Source organism: Paramormyrops kingsleyae, chromosome 14 (assembly GCF_048594095.1).
Source record: "Paramormyrops kingsleyae isolate MSU_618 chromosome 14, PKINGS_0.4, whole genome shotgun sequence".
NCBI classification, from domain to species: Eukaryota; Metazoa; Chordata; class Actinopteri; order Osteoglossiformes; family Mormyridae; genus Paramormyrops; species Paramormyrops kingsleyae.
The window spans coordinates 20,280,030-20,296,715 of record NC_132810.1 but is presented as its reverse complement, the minus strand read 5'-3'; the positions used below and the strand labels follow the sequence as shown (position 1 = coordinate 20,296,715).

Here is a 16,686-nt window from a genome sequence, read left to right as displayed (position 1 = left end):
TCGGTAGTCAATTTAAGAGCAACTGGAGTGCGTCTCGAGTCCGAGTCACAAATTCGAGTCCCTGTCTCTGGGTCATACATGAAAACCCATTTGATGATCATTTCATGACAATTTAAAGACCATTTAATGTCAAATGGCAAAGAAGGTTTGTAGTAAGTTTGTAACAATGGCCTATCCTACACTCACATAGCCCATGTACATGGTGTCCAGCTCAGGGCCGGTAGGCGTTCGGCTCCGGATGATGTTCTCCGTCTGCTGCAGGTGGAAGCGGCTGGTGTCCAGAGCCTTATCCAGCTTCCGGATGTGCGTCTCCAAGGAGCCGGCCTCACCTGCCCGGAGGAGCAAGGTTCGATTATGCTCACCCGAGGAACATTACACCCAGGAAAGGTGTAACTGTGTTAGAATATTCACTAACAGCAGACACACAGAGGGCCAGCCCAAGGGCATAAGCGAACAAAGCGGCTGTTTATGGCCCAGGGGCCACCTGGGGCCCCCCATATGATCAGCATGTGTTTGTGTGTGTTGGGGCAAGGGGCCCCAATTTCAATTTTGCATAGAGCAGTGTTATTATAGCTTTGTTTTTTTATTTAATTTTTCTTTTATCATTATTTTCAATTTTCATTTGAATCCAATTATTTTTATTTAGCTTTCGGTGTGGTTTTATTAGTTTTCATTTTAAAGATATATTTCTATTTAGTTTTCATATAATATATAAAATATTATTTGAGATTCAGTGTAAGCTTTAGTAATTTAATTCCTAGGCTTACGCTGATTGTTGTAGAGCGATTTCATGTGTCTGATCTTTAGAGAATCCTGCATGAACACACAGTGAATATTATGTACTAATGTCCTCAAAATGAGCAAAACATTCCAGCTATTATTAATGGTAAAGATAAACAAATTATTACTTTAGCTAAACAGTATAAAAAAATACACTATTATTTATACTATTTCTACTTATTTATACTATGTATTATTTATACTATTATATTTTTATTCTATATATTTTTATATATCTACTTTCGGAAGCAATATTTATAGTTTTTGTTTATTTGTTAGTATTTAATTTGATTTTGGAATCTCATCTCATTTCAGTTTACGAAAATGTCCTCTTATAATTAACTTTCGTTAACGATAAAATCCCTGGCTTAGAGGCAGCTCTGCAGACACAGCAGAGAAGGTAGCATGAACTGGGCTAAGGACTTCCTGGCAGGAAACACAGCAGGTCTTTTGACAGAAAGACAGAGGAAACTGACTGGACAGGCCCGACGCGGCCCCCAGGAGGCCGAAGTCCTCTTCCGGCAGCTGCACCCCCGGCTCAGACGCCGGCGCCTGGGTCCCGGCCGCCTCCAGGCTGCGGCTCAGGTCGTAGTCATGGTCCCACTCCAGGGGGATGGAGTCGACGCTGGCCGGAGTGTCCTGGCCCGAGCGCTCGGCCCGCAGGGGCACCGGGATGGAGGCAGAGCGGCTGGACGACGGCACCGGGGACAGCATGCTGTCTGTCCAGGGCTGGCTGGACAGGTCGCCCCCGTCGTCCAGGTCCAGCTCTCGGTCAGAGATGTCGTGGTCGTCTGCAAGCAGCTGCAGGGCACGGAGAGGCAGAACCAGCACTGCTCACCAAAGCACTGATACCTGCAGCTTAACATGGAATGATGCTCCACCTACCCAGCGACGCAAAAGTCTAGATAAACACAACCTGACGCCGACAAACTTTTGTAATCATCGGCTTTTTACAAATATCGACATTTTTTGTTGTATATGTCTTGTAAATTTTATTGCTGTTGATAGGACTCTATAACCTATTTAATCTGTAAAAATCTGCAAAAATAGCAGTCAAACAATACAAAGTACCTCAGCTTGTTGTGCATTTGCGATTAGTGTTGGACTGAATTGGCAGTTTTCGTTAAACGAGACGCTGAAAGACGTATGTGTTTACCGGCAGGTGAATGAGCTTCCTGTAATACCGCTCCACCCGTCCGAACACCTCCTGGCAGTATCTCTGCAGCTCCTCCAGTTCCTCCTCGATGACCGTCGCATCCAGGGGCTCGCTCTTCTCGATGAGCGCCTCCCCCTGGCGGAAGATGCGCTCTGTCTTGCCAGTGTTCATGGAGATCTCCTGCTGAAATGCCTACAGGAGGGTGCAGAGGCAGTCTTAAGGTGGTGGGACAATCAGATGGGAAATAAGTCATACTGGGAGGCCAACCTTATCATTAGCCAATGAAATGTTTTGAATCAGTTAGTGGCCAATCAGTTTTCAGCTTGAGCCAGTGCCCTGGTGGCCCCGCCCCTGTATATGCCCAACTTTAGTGGGCACAGAAAGTGAGGCCTTACCCTCAGCTGCTTGATCTTGGCCTGTGTGTCACACTCAGAGAAGTGCTCCACGTTGGTCAGCTGAAGGTCCATCTCAGTGAGCCAAACCAAAATGCCGTCCCTGGCTGCTTCAAACTCCTCCCTCTGACTAATAAAATGCTACCAGGAACAAAAATGCATTATGGGATTTTTGCAAAAGATACTTACACAGAAACACACAGACAAATATCCAGAATATCTATAATTCAGGACCAAGTTTAAACAAAGCAAGAGCAAATGAAAGACACAAACAGAATATCCAGAGTTATTCTTGCTGATCTTCAGTAAAGTTATTTAGACACTTTATTTCAGAGAACAATTTTTATTGCTGGGTAGTCACTGATATTCTAGCTTGCCATTTATAAAATAATCTTTAATACTACTTTAGTGTAGGCAACTTAGATATGCAACTTGACAAATCCAAAAACAAAGAAGTTTTACATAGCTGCATTAAATAGTGATGTAAAAAAACATCATTAAACTAATCAAACTGATTAGTTACATTATATTTCATGTTTTCCTTGAAGTTTCCTATGACTGAGTAACAGCATGTGATGGAGAAAATGATGCTTCATGAACCGTATGCTGTATTTTTTGACTCCACTAGATGGTGCTGTCTGTTCAAAAAAAGGTCACAAAGCAACCCAAGGGCATCATCTATTGGAATAAAAAGATATAGCAAATGATTCATGACGCATCATTTTGTCCATCACTAGTAACGGCACGTGCACATACCCGGAGTCGGCGCAGGATGGATGCCACCCTCTTCTGCAGCTCGTCCCAGCGTCGGTTCCCCTCGTGCACCAACTCACGCAGGCGGCAGGACGAGTCGGTGCGGTTCTCCCGCGCCAGCCGGCGGTACTGCTTGTTGATCAGCTCCAGTTGGGCAAGGTTTTCATGGATATGCCGCTGAAAGGTCTGTCACACACAAACACGCAATTTAAGTTATAATTTTAGATGTGTAATTATTTGTTTGAATTTGGTCATTGAGCAAAAGCAATAAGTTAAGACTTGGAAAACATATAGACAGATCACAGCTTCATCAACACAAGGATAAATATATTTAAGCATAAATATAAACATCAGTGACAAACATGGAAAATATAATATGAGTTATTCTAAGGTCAAATATTAATTCAAATCAAATCAGAACAGTTCTGCATTAACACTGCATTCATGTGAAGCCTTCAGTCAGGGACGAGCTCTGTGTCATGTTTGCTAATCTGCAGCAGAAGGCAGGAAAGACGGTCTTGCGAACCTCATACTTCAGAAGCTCCTCCTTGGCCGCGGTGTAGAGGACCCCGGAGGAATTGGGCAGGGCGGCCGTCTTCTCCGAGGCCTTCAGCCAGCTTTCAAAACGCGCAAAGTCCTCCAAGAACTTCTGCCACAGCCGTCCCGTCTCCTCGATTCTGCGGCGGGGGGCAGATTCGCATTAACTACAGGGGGGGGGGGGGTCGTAAATGACTGACGGAACACACTATGAGGGAGAAAAGCAGAAGATGGCAGAGAAATCATAGAATCGGGGGCAGCAAGCATGTATCACAGCCATCTTTAGGAAGATGGACAGAAGTGGGACATTAGTGTTTACGGTCTAATGGCTTATAGGGTTGGTAAAGCTCTCCAATGAAAATACGCACATTTTACATCATAAACTGCAGTACGTTGGTCACAAAAACATTAAATTGTGCCTCATGAATTTTCTTTTCCTTATTTTATAAATGTGAAAGCAGAATATCATACCCCTCCAGCAGAGATGGGTAGTTCATGTCCAGAAAGTAAGAGTCCAGTATACTCAACTGGTTTGCTGAAACAAAATCTTGGTTTGGACTTTTACCCTCTGGACCGGACTTACCCACCTCTACTCTTCTGTAATTTATACAGTAATAGAATCCAACCATCTTTCAACCATCCAATACGGGATCATTAGAGGTTTACAGCCCAATGCAGGGGTCACCCTGGGCTGGATGCCAGGCTATCACAGGGTATACATAGACACACACATTATGGGCACTAGTTCAGCTAAAAGTACGTTCTGGACTTCAGAGTATCTGATGAAAACACAACACACAAACTTCATATGCATGCGGAGGGGATTCGAACCCCCAACCCTGGACCCGCCTCCCTACCGGAGCCTCCTCTCCATGGAGGTGGCGCAGATGCCTCGCCAGCGGCGGTCCAGGTTGCGCGTGGCCTGCTGTATGGACTCGCACTCTGCCTCGGTGGCACAGGCATCGCAGTCGTGCAGCAGCACCTCGCACAGGTTCAACACTGAGGCCACGCCTGTGCTGTGCTTCTCGACGTCCCGCTGGAGCTCCTGGTCGGCAGAGAAGATCCAAAACCAGCTCCCTTACTGCCAAACCTTCTTCCCGTTGTACAACCTCAGTGTGCTACAGTTTACATTGATTCTCACTTAAAGTCTGGACACAACTGCTTGTAAGGCATCTGTCTCTATTTTGTCTGTTTTTACAAATTGTAGTAAAATTCCTCGAAGTGATTAAGCAATACATATGAAATACTGCAACGACCAAGAAAATCAACATTTTAATCAATATGAAAAATGTTTTTTTTCCCCCTGGATCACAGGAGGACATGAAAAAGAAAATGAACAGATACAGGATTTTATAAACCGATTTGTGTAACACTATCATATGTCATAAAATATGATAGTGTGACACATAATTTATGTCACATCCACTGTGTATACGTATATATATATATTTTTTTTCCTGATGTCATAGTCTGAGCAGGGAATCACAGGATCTTGCTTGTCCCGCAAAGGCACCTCCTACCTGCTGATGGTCCAGCTTCTTCTGGATCTCGGTGGACGTGCAGGCGTCGTAGACGATGGGGTGGGCCAGCTCCGTCTCCATGTGCGCCAGCCAGCAGCGCAGGCTGTTCATGTTCTTGTCCAGCTGCTGCACGGCCACCAGAGTCTCCCGCAGCTTTTTCACCCTGTCGGTGGTGCGTTGGGGGCGGAGCTTATAGCGTGAGGGTCGCCATGAGGTTCTCTGACCCGTCGCTAATACCGCTTACGTGAAACTGGCCTGTACCATGGATCACATCCTCACATCCCTGCATTAGCAACCATCTCATACTACCCACATCATAATTATACACAAGCACTCTGTCCTGTCTTATTCTTCATAACAGGCTATGTTATAATGCCATTTACTACCTCCTACGCTATGCTAACACACGCCTACTTTGGGTGTCACATGTGCAGTGCCTGTTCACAACTTAAAGGTTTGAAAGTCCACCGCAATAATTCTACAACACTGTAATAAAATCTGAAAGCTAAAAGTCTTAAAATTCAATATTTATCATTTAAATGTATTCTCTTCTTGGAAAAAAAAAATATATTATATAGTCTAAAAACTATACTGTAGTGTCCAAAAAAATTGCCAACTCAGAGGGGCGGGGGATCAATCATGTGATTTGGATTAAATTAACTAGAGTCCGCCAGTTGGTGACCATTGGTATAGGATGATTTTATTCAGAGAACTACTGCTATGTTTTTAAATAACCAATTCACTGATTCATTGATGCGTATAATACTGGTAATTTAAAAAAGAGAACATATTTCTGGCACTTAATGCAGAGTAACAGACCGAAGGGGCAGCAAACAGGCCCCGGAACCAGTGACACGAATTATGGGAGACTCACCTGGCCCCGATGAGGTCCAGCAGGTTCTGCCAGCGATCACAGATCCGTCTCAGCTTGGTCGTGATCTCAGAGGCCTTGCCCTCGGGGCTGAGCGCGGCCAACCGCTCGCCCATCTGCAGGAGGTGCAGCTTGTTCTCCCCAGCCGCGGCGATCTCCTCCTGGTAATCCTGAGGGGGACATGAGGCAGCCATGACCTCCAGGGGGTGCTACAGAGCGAACTCTAATATAAATAATGCATGAAAAAAAAAAAACATAATCCCATGTGTACAAATTATGAGCCTCTATACTGACTTCTAGTTTCACTCCTACAATTTCCTTTGGGGTTAGTGATGTATGTATGTATGTATATATCTGTCTGTCTCATTCAGTCCTAACAATCTTTGTTTGAATTCGATTGTACAAATTGGCAAAAGGTGACCTCTAGACAATCAATGCAAATTAAAGTCTGGCGAATGAAAACTGGGCGGAGCCTATTAAAAATAATTAAGCATAAATTATGGGTTATTAAATGGAAGATAATAAGTAATATTCACATATGCAAACACACCTTTCTTTGTACTACAACTTTGAGTCTAGTTTGCTTGATATGTGTAAAGATTACGCATATAATTATAACTTAATTATACTTGCTATGAATGACATAATCAGACTGAGCTTGTCTGGGTCTAAGGCCTCATTTGCTCAGGGTGGCCCATACCTTCCGCAGCTTCTCCGTCATCTCCTCGATGCTGATGTCCCCGGTTTGCGAGACCTTGCTCTCCATCTGGGTGAGCCAGTCACACAGCTCGCGGTTCTTCTTGCTGAAGACGGCCCACTCGTTCAGCTTCTCGCTCACCTGCTGCCTACGCATGGACAACTGGGGCAACAGCACAGGTGACGTGGTCACGCCAGGGAGCAGCATCGGCGCAGGACCCCTCTCCATGGCACCTCACACTGAATGTTCTCTAAAAAGGTGTCCTAAAATGTGCCCAATGGGAGACATCCTTGCTGAATAAAGCAGTGGAGGCACACTGAGAAGATACGTCACCCCACTGTAGCATCACAGTTCCGCCCATGTGCTCCAGGGGGCGCTATGTTGGAGCACCTTGGGCCACTGGCTCATTCTACTACACTGTGCTATGAAGCACTACTTGGGACCCATCCTGTCTGCTGCCATCAGACATCACAACGGCTCCTCTCAGCATGTCACTCTCCCAGCTATTTCATGCCAGGAAACCCCCCATCTTTGTAACAGGAACAGTCCAGTGCTGCCTGTTTTCGAATTGCACATTAAATTGCATATTACCATCTGCTGATTTTTTTATTTTCTTCCGTAATATTTATTTATCTGCAGTGTCTGTTTGCACCCGGGTGCAAACAGCATCTGTCCATCCATTTTGCTATTTACACCTGGCCTTCTCAGCCCCCCCCCCCCCCGGCGCCACAAAAACGTAAACATGATTGGCTGAAGGTGCCAAAGCGGGATACAAATAGAAAAGGTACAACAACATAATAATAAGTAGTTGTAGTTGTAGTTGTTGTTGTTGTTGAATTTCTTCATGGCATCAATAATCATAAATCACACCTCTATAAACTTTCTGCTATCTACACACTCAAATGACGTCACTCTGGCCAACCGTTACCAAGGCAACTGGATGACCGACCACCCCCCCCCCACCTGGCACTTCACACCTGCCATAGTTAGATACAGATAGACACAGAAACGACGTCATGTGACTTCCGCATGGTGCCGGGGCTGCGCGGCCTACCTGGTAGCAGACCTCCCCCCACTGCCGCTGCAGCAGCTCGATGCGCTCCTGCAACACGGACAGGTCGTCGGCGCTGATGTAGCTGGAGAGTGACTCCCGCAGCTCAGTCAGCTGGGCCATGTCTTCCTTCCAGCCATTGAGGGTGTTCTCCAAGTCCTGCGAGCACAACAGGACAGGATGGGTTTCTGGGGTACGGACTGCAGGCCGTAATTTGGGCAGCAAACTCCAACTGAACAGGATCCGCACCAATTAGTGATCTTCTGTTCATCAATAAAAAAAAAACCTTTGGCCCTTTTATCAGCAAGTGGAACAATTCGGTGACACTTAAGGCCATATTTTTAGCAATTTAATAAACACATTCACAACAAATAATAATGTAATCATAAAGCATTATAAACATGGCTATAACTATTTATAAAAAGGCATAACACATTATAACCATGTTTATTATGCATTACGAATGCTTTATGAAGCTCCCATCTGTAATGCACTGTAGATACTTTTGTAATGCATTATATTGGTCGTTAAAAGCATTAAGTATAATATAATGCATTCATAATGCATAATAAACATGGCTATAATGTGCTACGCCTTTTTATAAATATTTATAGCCCAGTTTATAATTCTTTATGAATGCATTATAATGCATTATGAATCTGTTTATAAATGATTGGAAAATGGATCCTGCAGGTCTAGACTGCCATCGGATTCAGATGGTTTCCCTATGTACGGCCCACGCTTTCTGGAGAATGTTTCAGATCAACATAACTCTGCATGGATAAAATACTGAGGACTAACGTTAAAATGGAATTTGTCTTGGATATTTGTTTGAATGACACATGTTGTGGACCTGACTGTTTACTGTGCATATGACTATAAACTCTCTTAAATCTAGAATACATAGACGCTATTGCATTTAAGCATTCTATACTGTTCCATACTATTTATATAAAATATATTATATTAGGAGTAACCCAGGATGGCCCGCCAACCCATCACGGTATTATATTACATACTACTAGCATATATATAGTATATGTGTTTGTGCTCATATAATGCACATATAAAATGAACAGCAGAGGGCGCCATAGAGCGACAGGCGCTCACCTTGCAGCGGCTCTGCTCTGAGCGCAGCTCCTCATGGAGGCTGGGAAGGGGCTTCGACAGGTTGCGCTTGAAGGTGCGCAGCTTCTCCAGAGAGCCGCCAATGCCCCGCTCACAGACGTCCCAGTCCTGCAGACGGGGAGCAGCGTTGGTGCGTACGCTCATACGGTGTTCATGCAACACGTACGGGCCCAACTGCCACTAATGGTCCGTGGGGAATAAAATAAAGTCAAGCTAAGTGTAACCAAAAACACGATATAAGTTACAACAGGAGCTGCTGGACCTATTGTCAGATAAAAATAAATGTTTTAGATCAATCAAAATAAACCTAATGAGGAAACATATGAAATAGGACAGGGGTTCTCAGCTGTTTTTCCCAGCGGGCCAAATTCCGTCAGCATAGTAAGTCACTGTGTCCGACCTGGGGGTGGGGGGGGGGGGGGGGGATCTCTGACAATTACAGGGGTGTAACGATACCATCTACTCACGATTCAGTTCAAAAGACGGTTTTGGGCTCACGGTTCGATACACTCACTATATATTCAACAAAATAAGACTGAAAACAACAAACTAAGATCTGGCAGTTATTTGCGCTTTTTTAGGCACTCTACAAAAACGCTGTTCTTTTGTTTGCAGTGTTTTTCCTTACTCTGCAGACTAAGCAAAAATTATGGCTACTGCGCCCTCTTGTGTTAACATTAATAAATGATTCTGCGCCGCGGTGCATTGTCAAACCAATACAATGCATATCGTCAAATTTTTGAATCGTAAATCATTACGCCCCTAGACAAATAAAATTGCTAATCGGGGGATAAAAACAACAGCACAGACCAGATTGCATTGTGGTTTAAATGAGGACCAGAGTCTGCTGTGTAGTAACTACTGAAATCAGGAAAATCAAGATTCAAATAGCCTGAACAACTGCATGATACAGTAACCCTTTCTCTGTATTTATAAAAATATTTCAAATATAATCTTCTTTTCAAAAACTGTATCATAACACATCCATATAAAGGGCCTTGGGATGGCTCTATTGAGAAAGGCGCTATATAAAAATATATATATAAATATATATAAAAATGAGTTCCTGTTATGGAAAACTTCAAACTTCAATTGGCAGGTTTCAGGTAGGCAGGTAGGATGTGTTTGCTTTGCTGGGGCCTCCTTTAGGCCGCCAGGAGATGGCGCCACTGTCCTTAAGGACGCCAGGAGATGGCGCCACTGTCCTTAAGGACGCCAGGAGATGGCGCCACTGTCCTTTAGGCCGCCAGGAGATGGCGCCACTGTCCTTTAGGCCGCCAGGAGATGGCGCCACTGTCCTTTAGGCCGCCAGGAGATGGCGCCACTGTCCTTTAGGACGCCAGGAGATGGCGCCACTGTCCTTTAGGCCGCCAGGAGATGGCGCCACTGTCACCGGGGTACCTTCAGCAGGGCTGCCAGCTCCTTCTTCTGCTCCTCCAGCCGGGAGCTGGTGCGCCTCCAGCGCTCCTGGATCTCCGTGAGCTCCGCCTGCAGGGCGACTTCGGCCCCGCTGTCGGCCGAGAGCAGCAGCTGCCGGCCGGCCTCCACCGTCAGGATGTAGCTGCCCTGCTGCCTCTGCAGGACCTTCTCCTTCATCTGCAACGACACAGCAAGCTTGGGAAGCTATTTCAAAAGAGGGCATCTCTGTCACATTCTCCTGGACAGAAGACAAAGGGAGAACTGGCCAGTGTCGTCACAGCAACGCAGAGGCAGCTGCTTAATATAATCAGAGTTACTATGACAACAAGGTGTTTATAGAAAGACCAGCCTTCCATCCATCCACCCACCCATCCATCCACCCATCCATCCATCCACCGACCCATCCACCCATCCATCCACCCACCCATCCACCCATCCATTTAGTTATCAATTTTCTAACCACTTATCTAGTAAGGATCACCTGGAGCCAATTCCACACAGTATAGGATGAGATTTTAGCCCATTGCAGGGCACACAAGCAAAATAAGAGTAACAAAGAGACACAGCTTCACCAAACCAATGTCTCTGGACTATAGGCAGACACCAGTGTACCCAGGCCAAACCCACATGCAAACTCCATATGCACACAGAGGGGGCAGAATGAAACCCCCCCTAACTTGGAGGCATGAGGCACAGTGCAGCTGAACAAGCCAGCATGCGGTGAGCTATTCCTCACGTTGAAAAACAGACAATTGGTGTGGGACTGATCCATGTGACAGGAAAGCGGATGGGGCCGGCGAGGGTGAGGAGGTCTTAGCCGCCGCACGGCCCACGTACCAGGATCCCATCCAGAATGGCGCGGGCTTGCTGCAGCGGCACCGGCGATCCCTCCCGGGGCACCTCGGCCTGCCGCGCCGCCTCCAGCAGCCACTTCCGCAGCTTCTCCGCCATGTCCCTGTAGCACTGCCACTGGCGGATCAGGCTGTCGATGATGCCCCTACGCTGCTGGGCCCTCCGCACCACGCCCTGCCACTGGTTACTCAACAGCGCCAACTTCAGGTTGAACTCGTCCCTGCAAGGCCATGGAGGAAACGGCAAGGTGGTATGACACACAAACACAACAAATCTCTTGTGCCTAATATAACAGCAATTAAGGAATATTGCATTCATACCGTACTCATACTGTACTCATACCGTACTCATACCATACTCATGCACAATATTAGACAAAATGTGCATAATAATAAAGGTATAATTTAAATATTAGTTTTAGTAATAAAGGTGTATGCTCATTATTGCTGTTGGCACTTTATGTATATGGCTTGTATATTGTGTATTGTCTGTAAATTATATGCTCATTCTTTGCATATTGTCTGTCTAACTTGAGAGACACCGGAAGCAAATTCCTTGTGACTTAACATGCTTGGCCAATAAATCTGATCCTGATTCTGAAGTAATTACATACAGTACTGTACTGCACCGCGGCCTAAAGCCACACAATGTTTTTCGGAAACGTCATAAAGAAGTGCCTGCCTTTATTATTACAAACCATTGTATTTAGTACGAGTTGTCTGTAAGTCAGACGTTCTTAACCGGGGTATTGCCTGTACCAGTAGAAATTAATTAAGTCATGTCACGTGACTAAGTGGAATCTCTTACCAGCTACAAAAACAATTCTAAATGCATGTTCGGTTTATTGTAACTAGATGCTGAGGTTTGCATGACGCTCAAATGCCGCACATAAGGTGAGTGTTACCTGTCATCCACCTGGCCCTGCTCCAGAAGCTGCTGTCCGTCACTGATGATGGAGTGGAGAACCTGCTGGCGGCTGAACATCTCTGCCTGGAAGAGCTGAGGAACGCAGACACACCAGCGACTTTGAGAAGGCCGCCTACACCTGTGTTGTTTAGCTTGGTACCATCCAAGCTGACCTGGATTTTATTATACAGTGTGGTTGGCCTGCAGACTTTTCAGAAATAAGCTCCCCACCTCATGGGCCCTCTGCTGCTCCACCAGGCTCTGGTAGTTGCCAGATATCTCCACGGCCAGCTTCTCCTCTGTCTGCACCAGGAACTCCATCCATGTTTCACACTTCTCCAGGAAGGTCTGGTGCTGCAGCAGGAAAGCTTGCAGCTTGCTGTTGAGAGGAGTGAACAGCTGGTCAGAGCAAGAACAAGCTGGGAAGTTTAACTATAAAGGGAGGCATGTTCTGCGTGGATCATGTGGGACAAGTCATGTGACCAGCCCCAGGCTTTATTTGCTTTATTTCCATTCATTATATAGGCCTGGCTTCTGCTTTCCCTCTTCCCATAAAATTCCTTCCTGTTACACCCATCCCTGGGTCACATGGTTCTGATTCTGGTGCCACCTTAAGCCAGCTGGCTGTCCTTTCAGGATATAACCGCGGGAAGTACCACAGATCTACTGATGACCAGAAGAAGAACTGTACAAAGAAAAGTACCTGAATCTCTCAGTGGTCTGGACCGAGGAGATGGACCAGCTCCTGTTCAGGGTCTGCATGCGTTTAATCTCCTTGTCGTTGAGGGGCAGCCTGTATCCCAGCTCACTGAGCCTCTCCAGGTCAGGAGCCATGCTGCTGAACTTCAGCATCTGACCCTGGGTAACGGCAGGAGATCCTCACCTGGAGTGCCGCGGAATCCACAATCACACCACAAACTTCAAAGCCAACGCTGATGGCTTACCTTGAGCTCTTCCATGCGGTCCTGGACGGTGGATATCTCGGGGGTGCGGTTTGGGTCCGCTTCCTTCAGAACGGCCTCAGCTTCTGCGATCCAGCTCTCCAAGGAGTCCAGCTGGTGGCTGAAGCTTTTGTAGTCCTGGACTCCCGCCTGATGTGTACAGACACAAGCCAATCGATACCCAAAAACTGCCTCTGAGGACTTCTCTCCTCTCTTGCAGGGTGTAGGTGAGGCCTCGACCTTAAGGCCGGAAGGCGGCCTACCTTCAGGACGGCCTGCTGTCTGCTGAGGCCCTGCTCCATCGCCGCCAAGCGCTGAGTGAGGGACAGCCGGTCCGACTGGATGGCCGCCGTGGCTGAGTTGTCCACCTGTTGTTTCAGCTGCTCCCCCAATTCATGCAGGACCTGCAGGGAACCCTGGACGGTCTTCTGGGCCTGCAACAGCTCCTGGTGCCAAACAAACATACGGCAATGTCCCCAAGAAAATCTTCACATATAGAAGCAGACATCCCTTTGACTCATACATAATCTCTCCTTCAGTTGCCAAAAAATCGCCCGGGCAGAAATGATTACACAGTATATATGTAGGAAGTCAGTTCAGAACAATTTTAAAATACTGAGTAAAATAATAATTTGACAGGAAGTGGAACTTGGCAAGGTCACACCACATGACATGTGATGTCATCTTAAAGTCCTAACTGTCCCCTTTAAGGAACAACAGGACTTAACAGAGTCGCACGTATAGTATTGTAGAGATGGAGGAAAAACATGTCCTCTACAGAGAATAAAATTGAATTGCTGGATCTCAGGAGACTATTTTAAACATATATGCATAATTATAATAGCATGGATTACTTGAATGAAAACATAGCTCCAGGGTCAGAAACATGACACACTGTAACCTAAAAAATAAAAATTCAGTAGCCAAAGTAATACCCTTACATCCAAGCTAAATCCCTAGCCGATCTGCTCCAGAAGGAAGCCATTGGTTCTTGAGCTCGAACTTTAAGTACTTTAAGTACTGTGTACTTTAAGAAATTTGTGCTTTAAGTACTGTGAAATTCCTCCCCCTGTCAATCGCCGTTTGTTGCTGTTGTTAGTGTGTTGCAGTGTGTCCCTGTATACTTATATGGATGGTATGACAAAGCCCACTAGACTGGAACTCACGTTGCAGTCCTGGATCCAGCCGGACACCTCCTCGTCGGCGACGTCCTTGCTGGTGGCGGGCGTGAGCAGCCGGTCGGCAGACTCCTCCAGCCGCTGCACGCTGTCGGCGCTCTGCTCGTACAGCTCCTGGTACCGTCGCCATAGCAGCAGGAGCCCTTTGCTGATGTTAAGCTGCTCGGTGATCTCGCCCTGAAGCTCGGTCCACCTGGCAGCGAAGGCATTCATCTTAGCAGTGTTCGCTCAAGGGCTCACAGACGTGACTATTCCGCCAAAGCCTGGGCTCAAACTGGCAAGCATCCGATCAAGGGCACAGAGGCTTAGACCACTGAGCCACACCCCAGTGATTAACTTTCATTACGAATAATTAGCTAAATTATTTCAGTATTTGGAGAGTTTTTGATAATAGAGTAACACAGCGAAAGCAGATGGTGAAGTTTATAAGAAAATGAATAATAACGTGATTCCATTCCCGGGCAAACTGCTACTGTGTCCTACATCTAAATCATTAATTGCTTCAGTATGTCCTGCTAGCTTGCGTCCCCAGAGCGAGACGCGGTGGCACCCCGCCCACCTGGCGTTGACGTCTTTGAGGGCGCTGTTGAGCGTGTTGGCCACTGACGGCTGGCATTCTTTCAGGAGCTGGTGGGTCACGGCCCCAAACCTCGTGAGGATGCCCTCCCTCCTCTCCAGCTCTGCCTGTAGATTCTGCCACGAAAACAAAGGTGAAGCTCGTCATTAATCATGTCACAAATTTTATTTATATGGTTCTGTAGCAGCATCGTTATATGGTTTGGGTATAAGAAGGCCATATCTAAAAGGGGATGCAAGACTCAACAAATGTGGACAAACCCTGATAAAATAAAAAAATTAGATAATGTCCCACTTTATCTGTTGACGATGGAATCACTCGTGATTGAATATGTCATTTGTTTTGTTCTACTTGTTGGCATTCCTAGGTGAGAAGACATGGGTGTGATGGAGAGTCTCTCGAGTTGCATAGTACCTGAAGATTCTCCACCTGGACACTGACGGCTTCCAGGGAGCCGGTGAGAAGGCGGAATCGAGACACAGAGTACTTTCCCTCCATCAAGTAGCTGTTGATCTCCTCCGAAGCGGTCTTATACACATTCCATTGTTCCAGGACAGACTTCAAACTCAGTTTCAGTTGCCCGATCTAGGAATGGAAAAATATCATCAATCAATGGCAAAGCAAGACGTTTTTGAAGATGTGGTTGACAATGGCAAACTTACCAGATGGTCCAGATTGGCCCATGAATGATTTAGACCTTGGAGGGTATCCATGACAACACTGCAGACTTCCTCGTTCTTTTTATGGATTAGAGCACAACCTTTCTCCTCTATATTCTCCAGTTCCTTCTCCTTCTCTTTCACTATCTCTTCCATTTCCTAAGATGCCAGGAAACAAAAGGATGGCATGTTTTTCTTGCAGTCCAGTCTTTCAGTTTCTGACTTTTTAGAATAGATGCAATAATCATAAATAAAATAAAGGGGGGGGGGTTACTTGGCAGTCTTTGAGAGCATTCTGCACTGAAGCCAAGTCTTCAATTATGTGCTTCTTCTTCAGCCTCTCCTCCTGAGCTGCAAACCAAGTCTTAAGGTTCTCCACGGTTCCTTCGTATTCCAGCCAAGATGCATGCAAAGCTTCCAACAGCTCGATCTGCCAAGACGCAAGAAACCATCAGGTGGGCCATCTAACCGACCTTAATCATAACGGACCTACTAGAAAACTCAAATGATCCCTGTCACTTGAGAAATGTAAAACCTTTTTCATAATTAACCAAGTCTCCAATAACAATGTTTTCTTAGCAGAACCAAGGTATTCTTTTAATTATAAAAACCAAACATCTGGTACAATATTTAATTTCATTAAACTCTTTGCCACCTTCTCACTGATGTGACCTTGCAGAATCTGCCACCGATGATTCATCGTCCCCAATTTCTCTGCAAAGTCAGTCCTGTCACCGCGCTTGTGTTCCACGTCCTGACTGCCCGTCTGTAACACTGATTGGTTCACAAAGTCCACCGTCAGCTGCTTGCAGTTCACGTCAATCTTGATGCACTGGTAGGAAGACAAAGCACAGCGACCCCTGAAGGTGATCACACTTACAATCATCCAATCATAGATCACTCTTAGTTAGAACTCCTCAAGGTTGTTATGACATGCCATGGTACTTTATTCTAAGGTAGTCTAGGGTACATCTGCAAAGACCGAGACTTTGATAGCACTTACCATGTATTTCTGTAGGTATTTTTGGACGGCCTCTGATCCAGCCATACCCACGATTTTCTCATCATCTTCCTGGATCACTCTTTCCATCAAAGTGATCCAACCCATCAGCTCCATGATGGTATGCTGAGATGCCAGCTTCTCCATTTGCAACTGGGAAAATAGTATTGATTGTTGTTGCTTAGTTCCACACACTTAAGGCAGACTTTATCAGGATCAAAGTAAATACTGTCCCATCTTATATCATCAAGAAAAATAAAAATAAACCG

General features: G+C 45.9%; 1 protein-coding gene across 2 annotated transcripts in view; it reads right to left on the bottom strand.

The window, feature by feature from the left end:
* syne1b (spectrin repeat containing, nuclear envelope 1b) overlaps positions 1-16,686 on the bottom strand; it is a 98,451-nt gene that overhangs the window by 9,776 nt on the left and 71,989 nt on the right. For both annotated transcript variants that reach the window (XM_072698784.1, XM_072698785.1), the window contains 26 exons: positions 16,421-16,570; positions 16,073-16,249; positions 15,692-15,847; positions 15,421-15,576; positions 15,173-15,343; positions 14,741-14,874; positions 14,170-14,374; positions 13,267-13,449; positions 13,007-13,153; positions 12,766-12,920; positions 12,294-12,441; positions 12,061-12,155; positions 11,142-11,376; positions 10,287-10,481; positions 8,868-8,993; positions 7,761-7,916; positions 6,710-6,868; positions 6,013-6,179; positions 5,139-5,301; positions 4,476-4,663; positions 3,608-3,758; positions 3,085-3,267; positions 2,332-2,469; positions 1,937-2,128; positions 1,257-1,581; positions 187-329 (listed from right to left, as the gene is read on the bottom strand). In XM_072698784.1, coding sequence (XP_072554885.1) covers positions 187-329; positions 1,257-1,581; positions 1,937-2,128; positions 2,332-2,469; positions 3,085-3,267; positions 3,608-3,758; positions 4,476-4,663; positions 5,139-5,301; positions 6,013-6,179; positions 6,710-6,868; positions 7,761-7,916; positions 8,868-8,993; positions 10,287-10,481; positions 11,142-11,376; positions 12,061-12,155; positions 12,294-12,441; positions 12,766-12,920; positions 13,007-13,153; positions 13,267-13,449; positions 14,170-14,374; positions 14,741-14,874; positions 15,173-15,343; positions 15,421-15,576; positions 15,692-15,847; positions 16,073-16,249; positions 16,421-16,570 — 4,398 coding nt within the window. The remainder of the gene's footprint in view (positions 1-186; positions 330-1,256; positions 1,582-1,936; positions 2,129-2,331; positions 2,470-3,084; positions 3,268-3,607; positions 3,759-4,475; positions 4,664-5,138; positions 5,302-6,012; positions 6,180-6,709; positions 6,869-7,760; positions 7,917-8,867; positions 8,994-10,286; positions 10,482-11,141; positions 11,377-12,060; positions 12,156-12,293; positions 12,442-12,765; positions 12,921-13,006; positions 13,154-13,266; positions 13,450-14,169; positions 14,375-14,740; positions 14,875-15,172; positions 15,344-15,420; positions 15,577-15,691; positions 15,848-16,072; positions 16,250-16,420; positions 16,571-16,686) is intronic.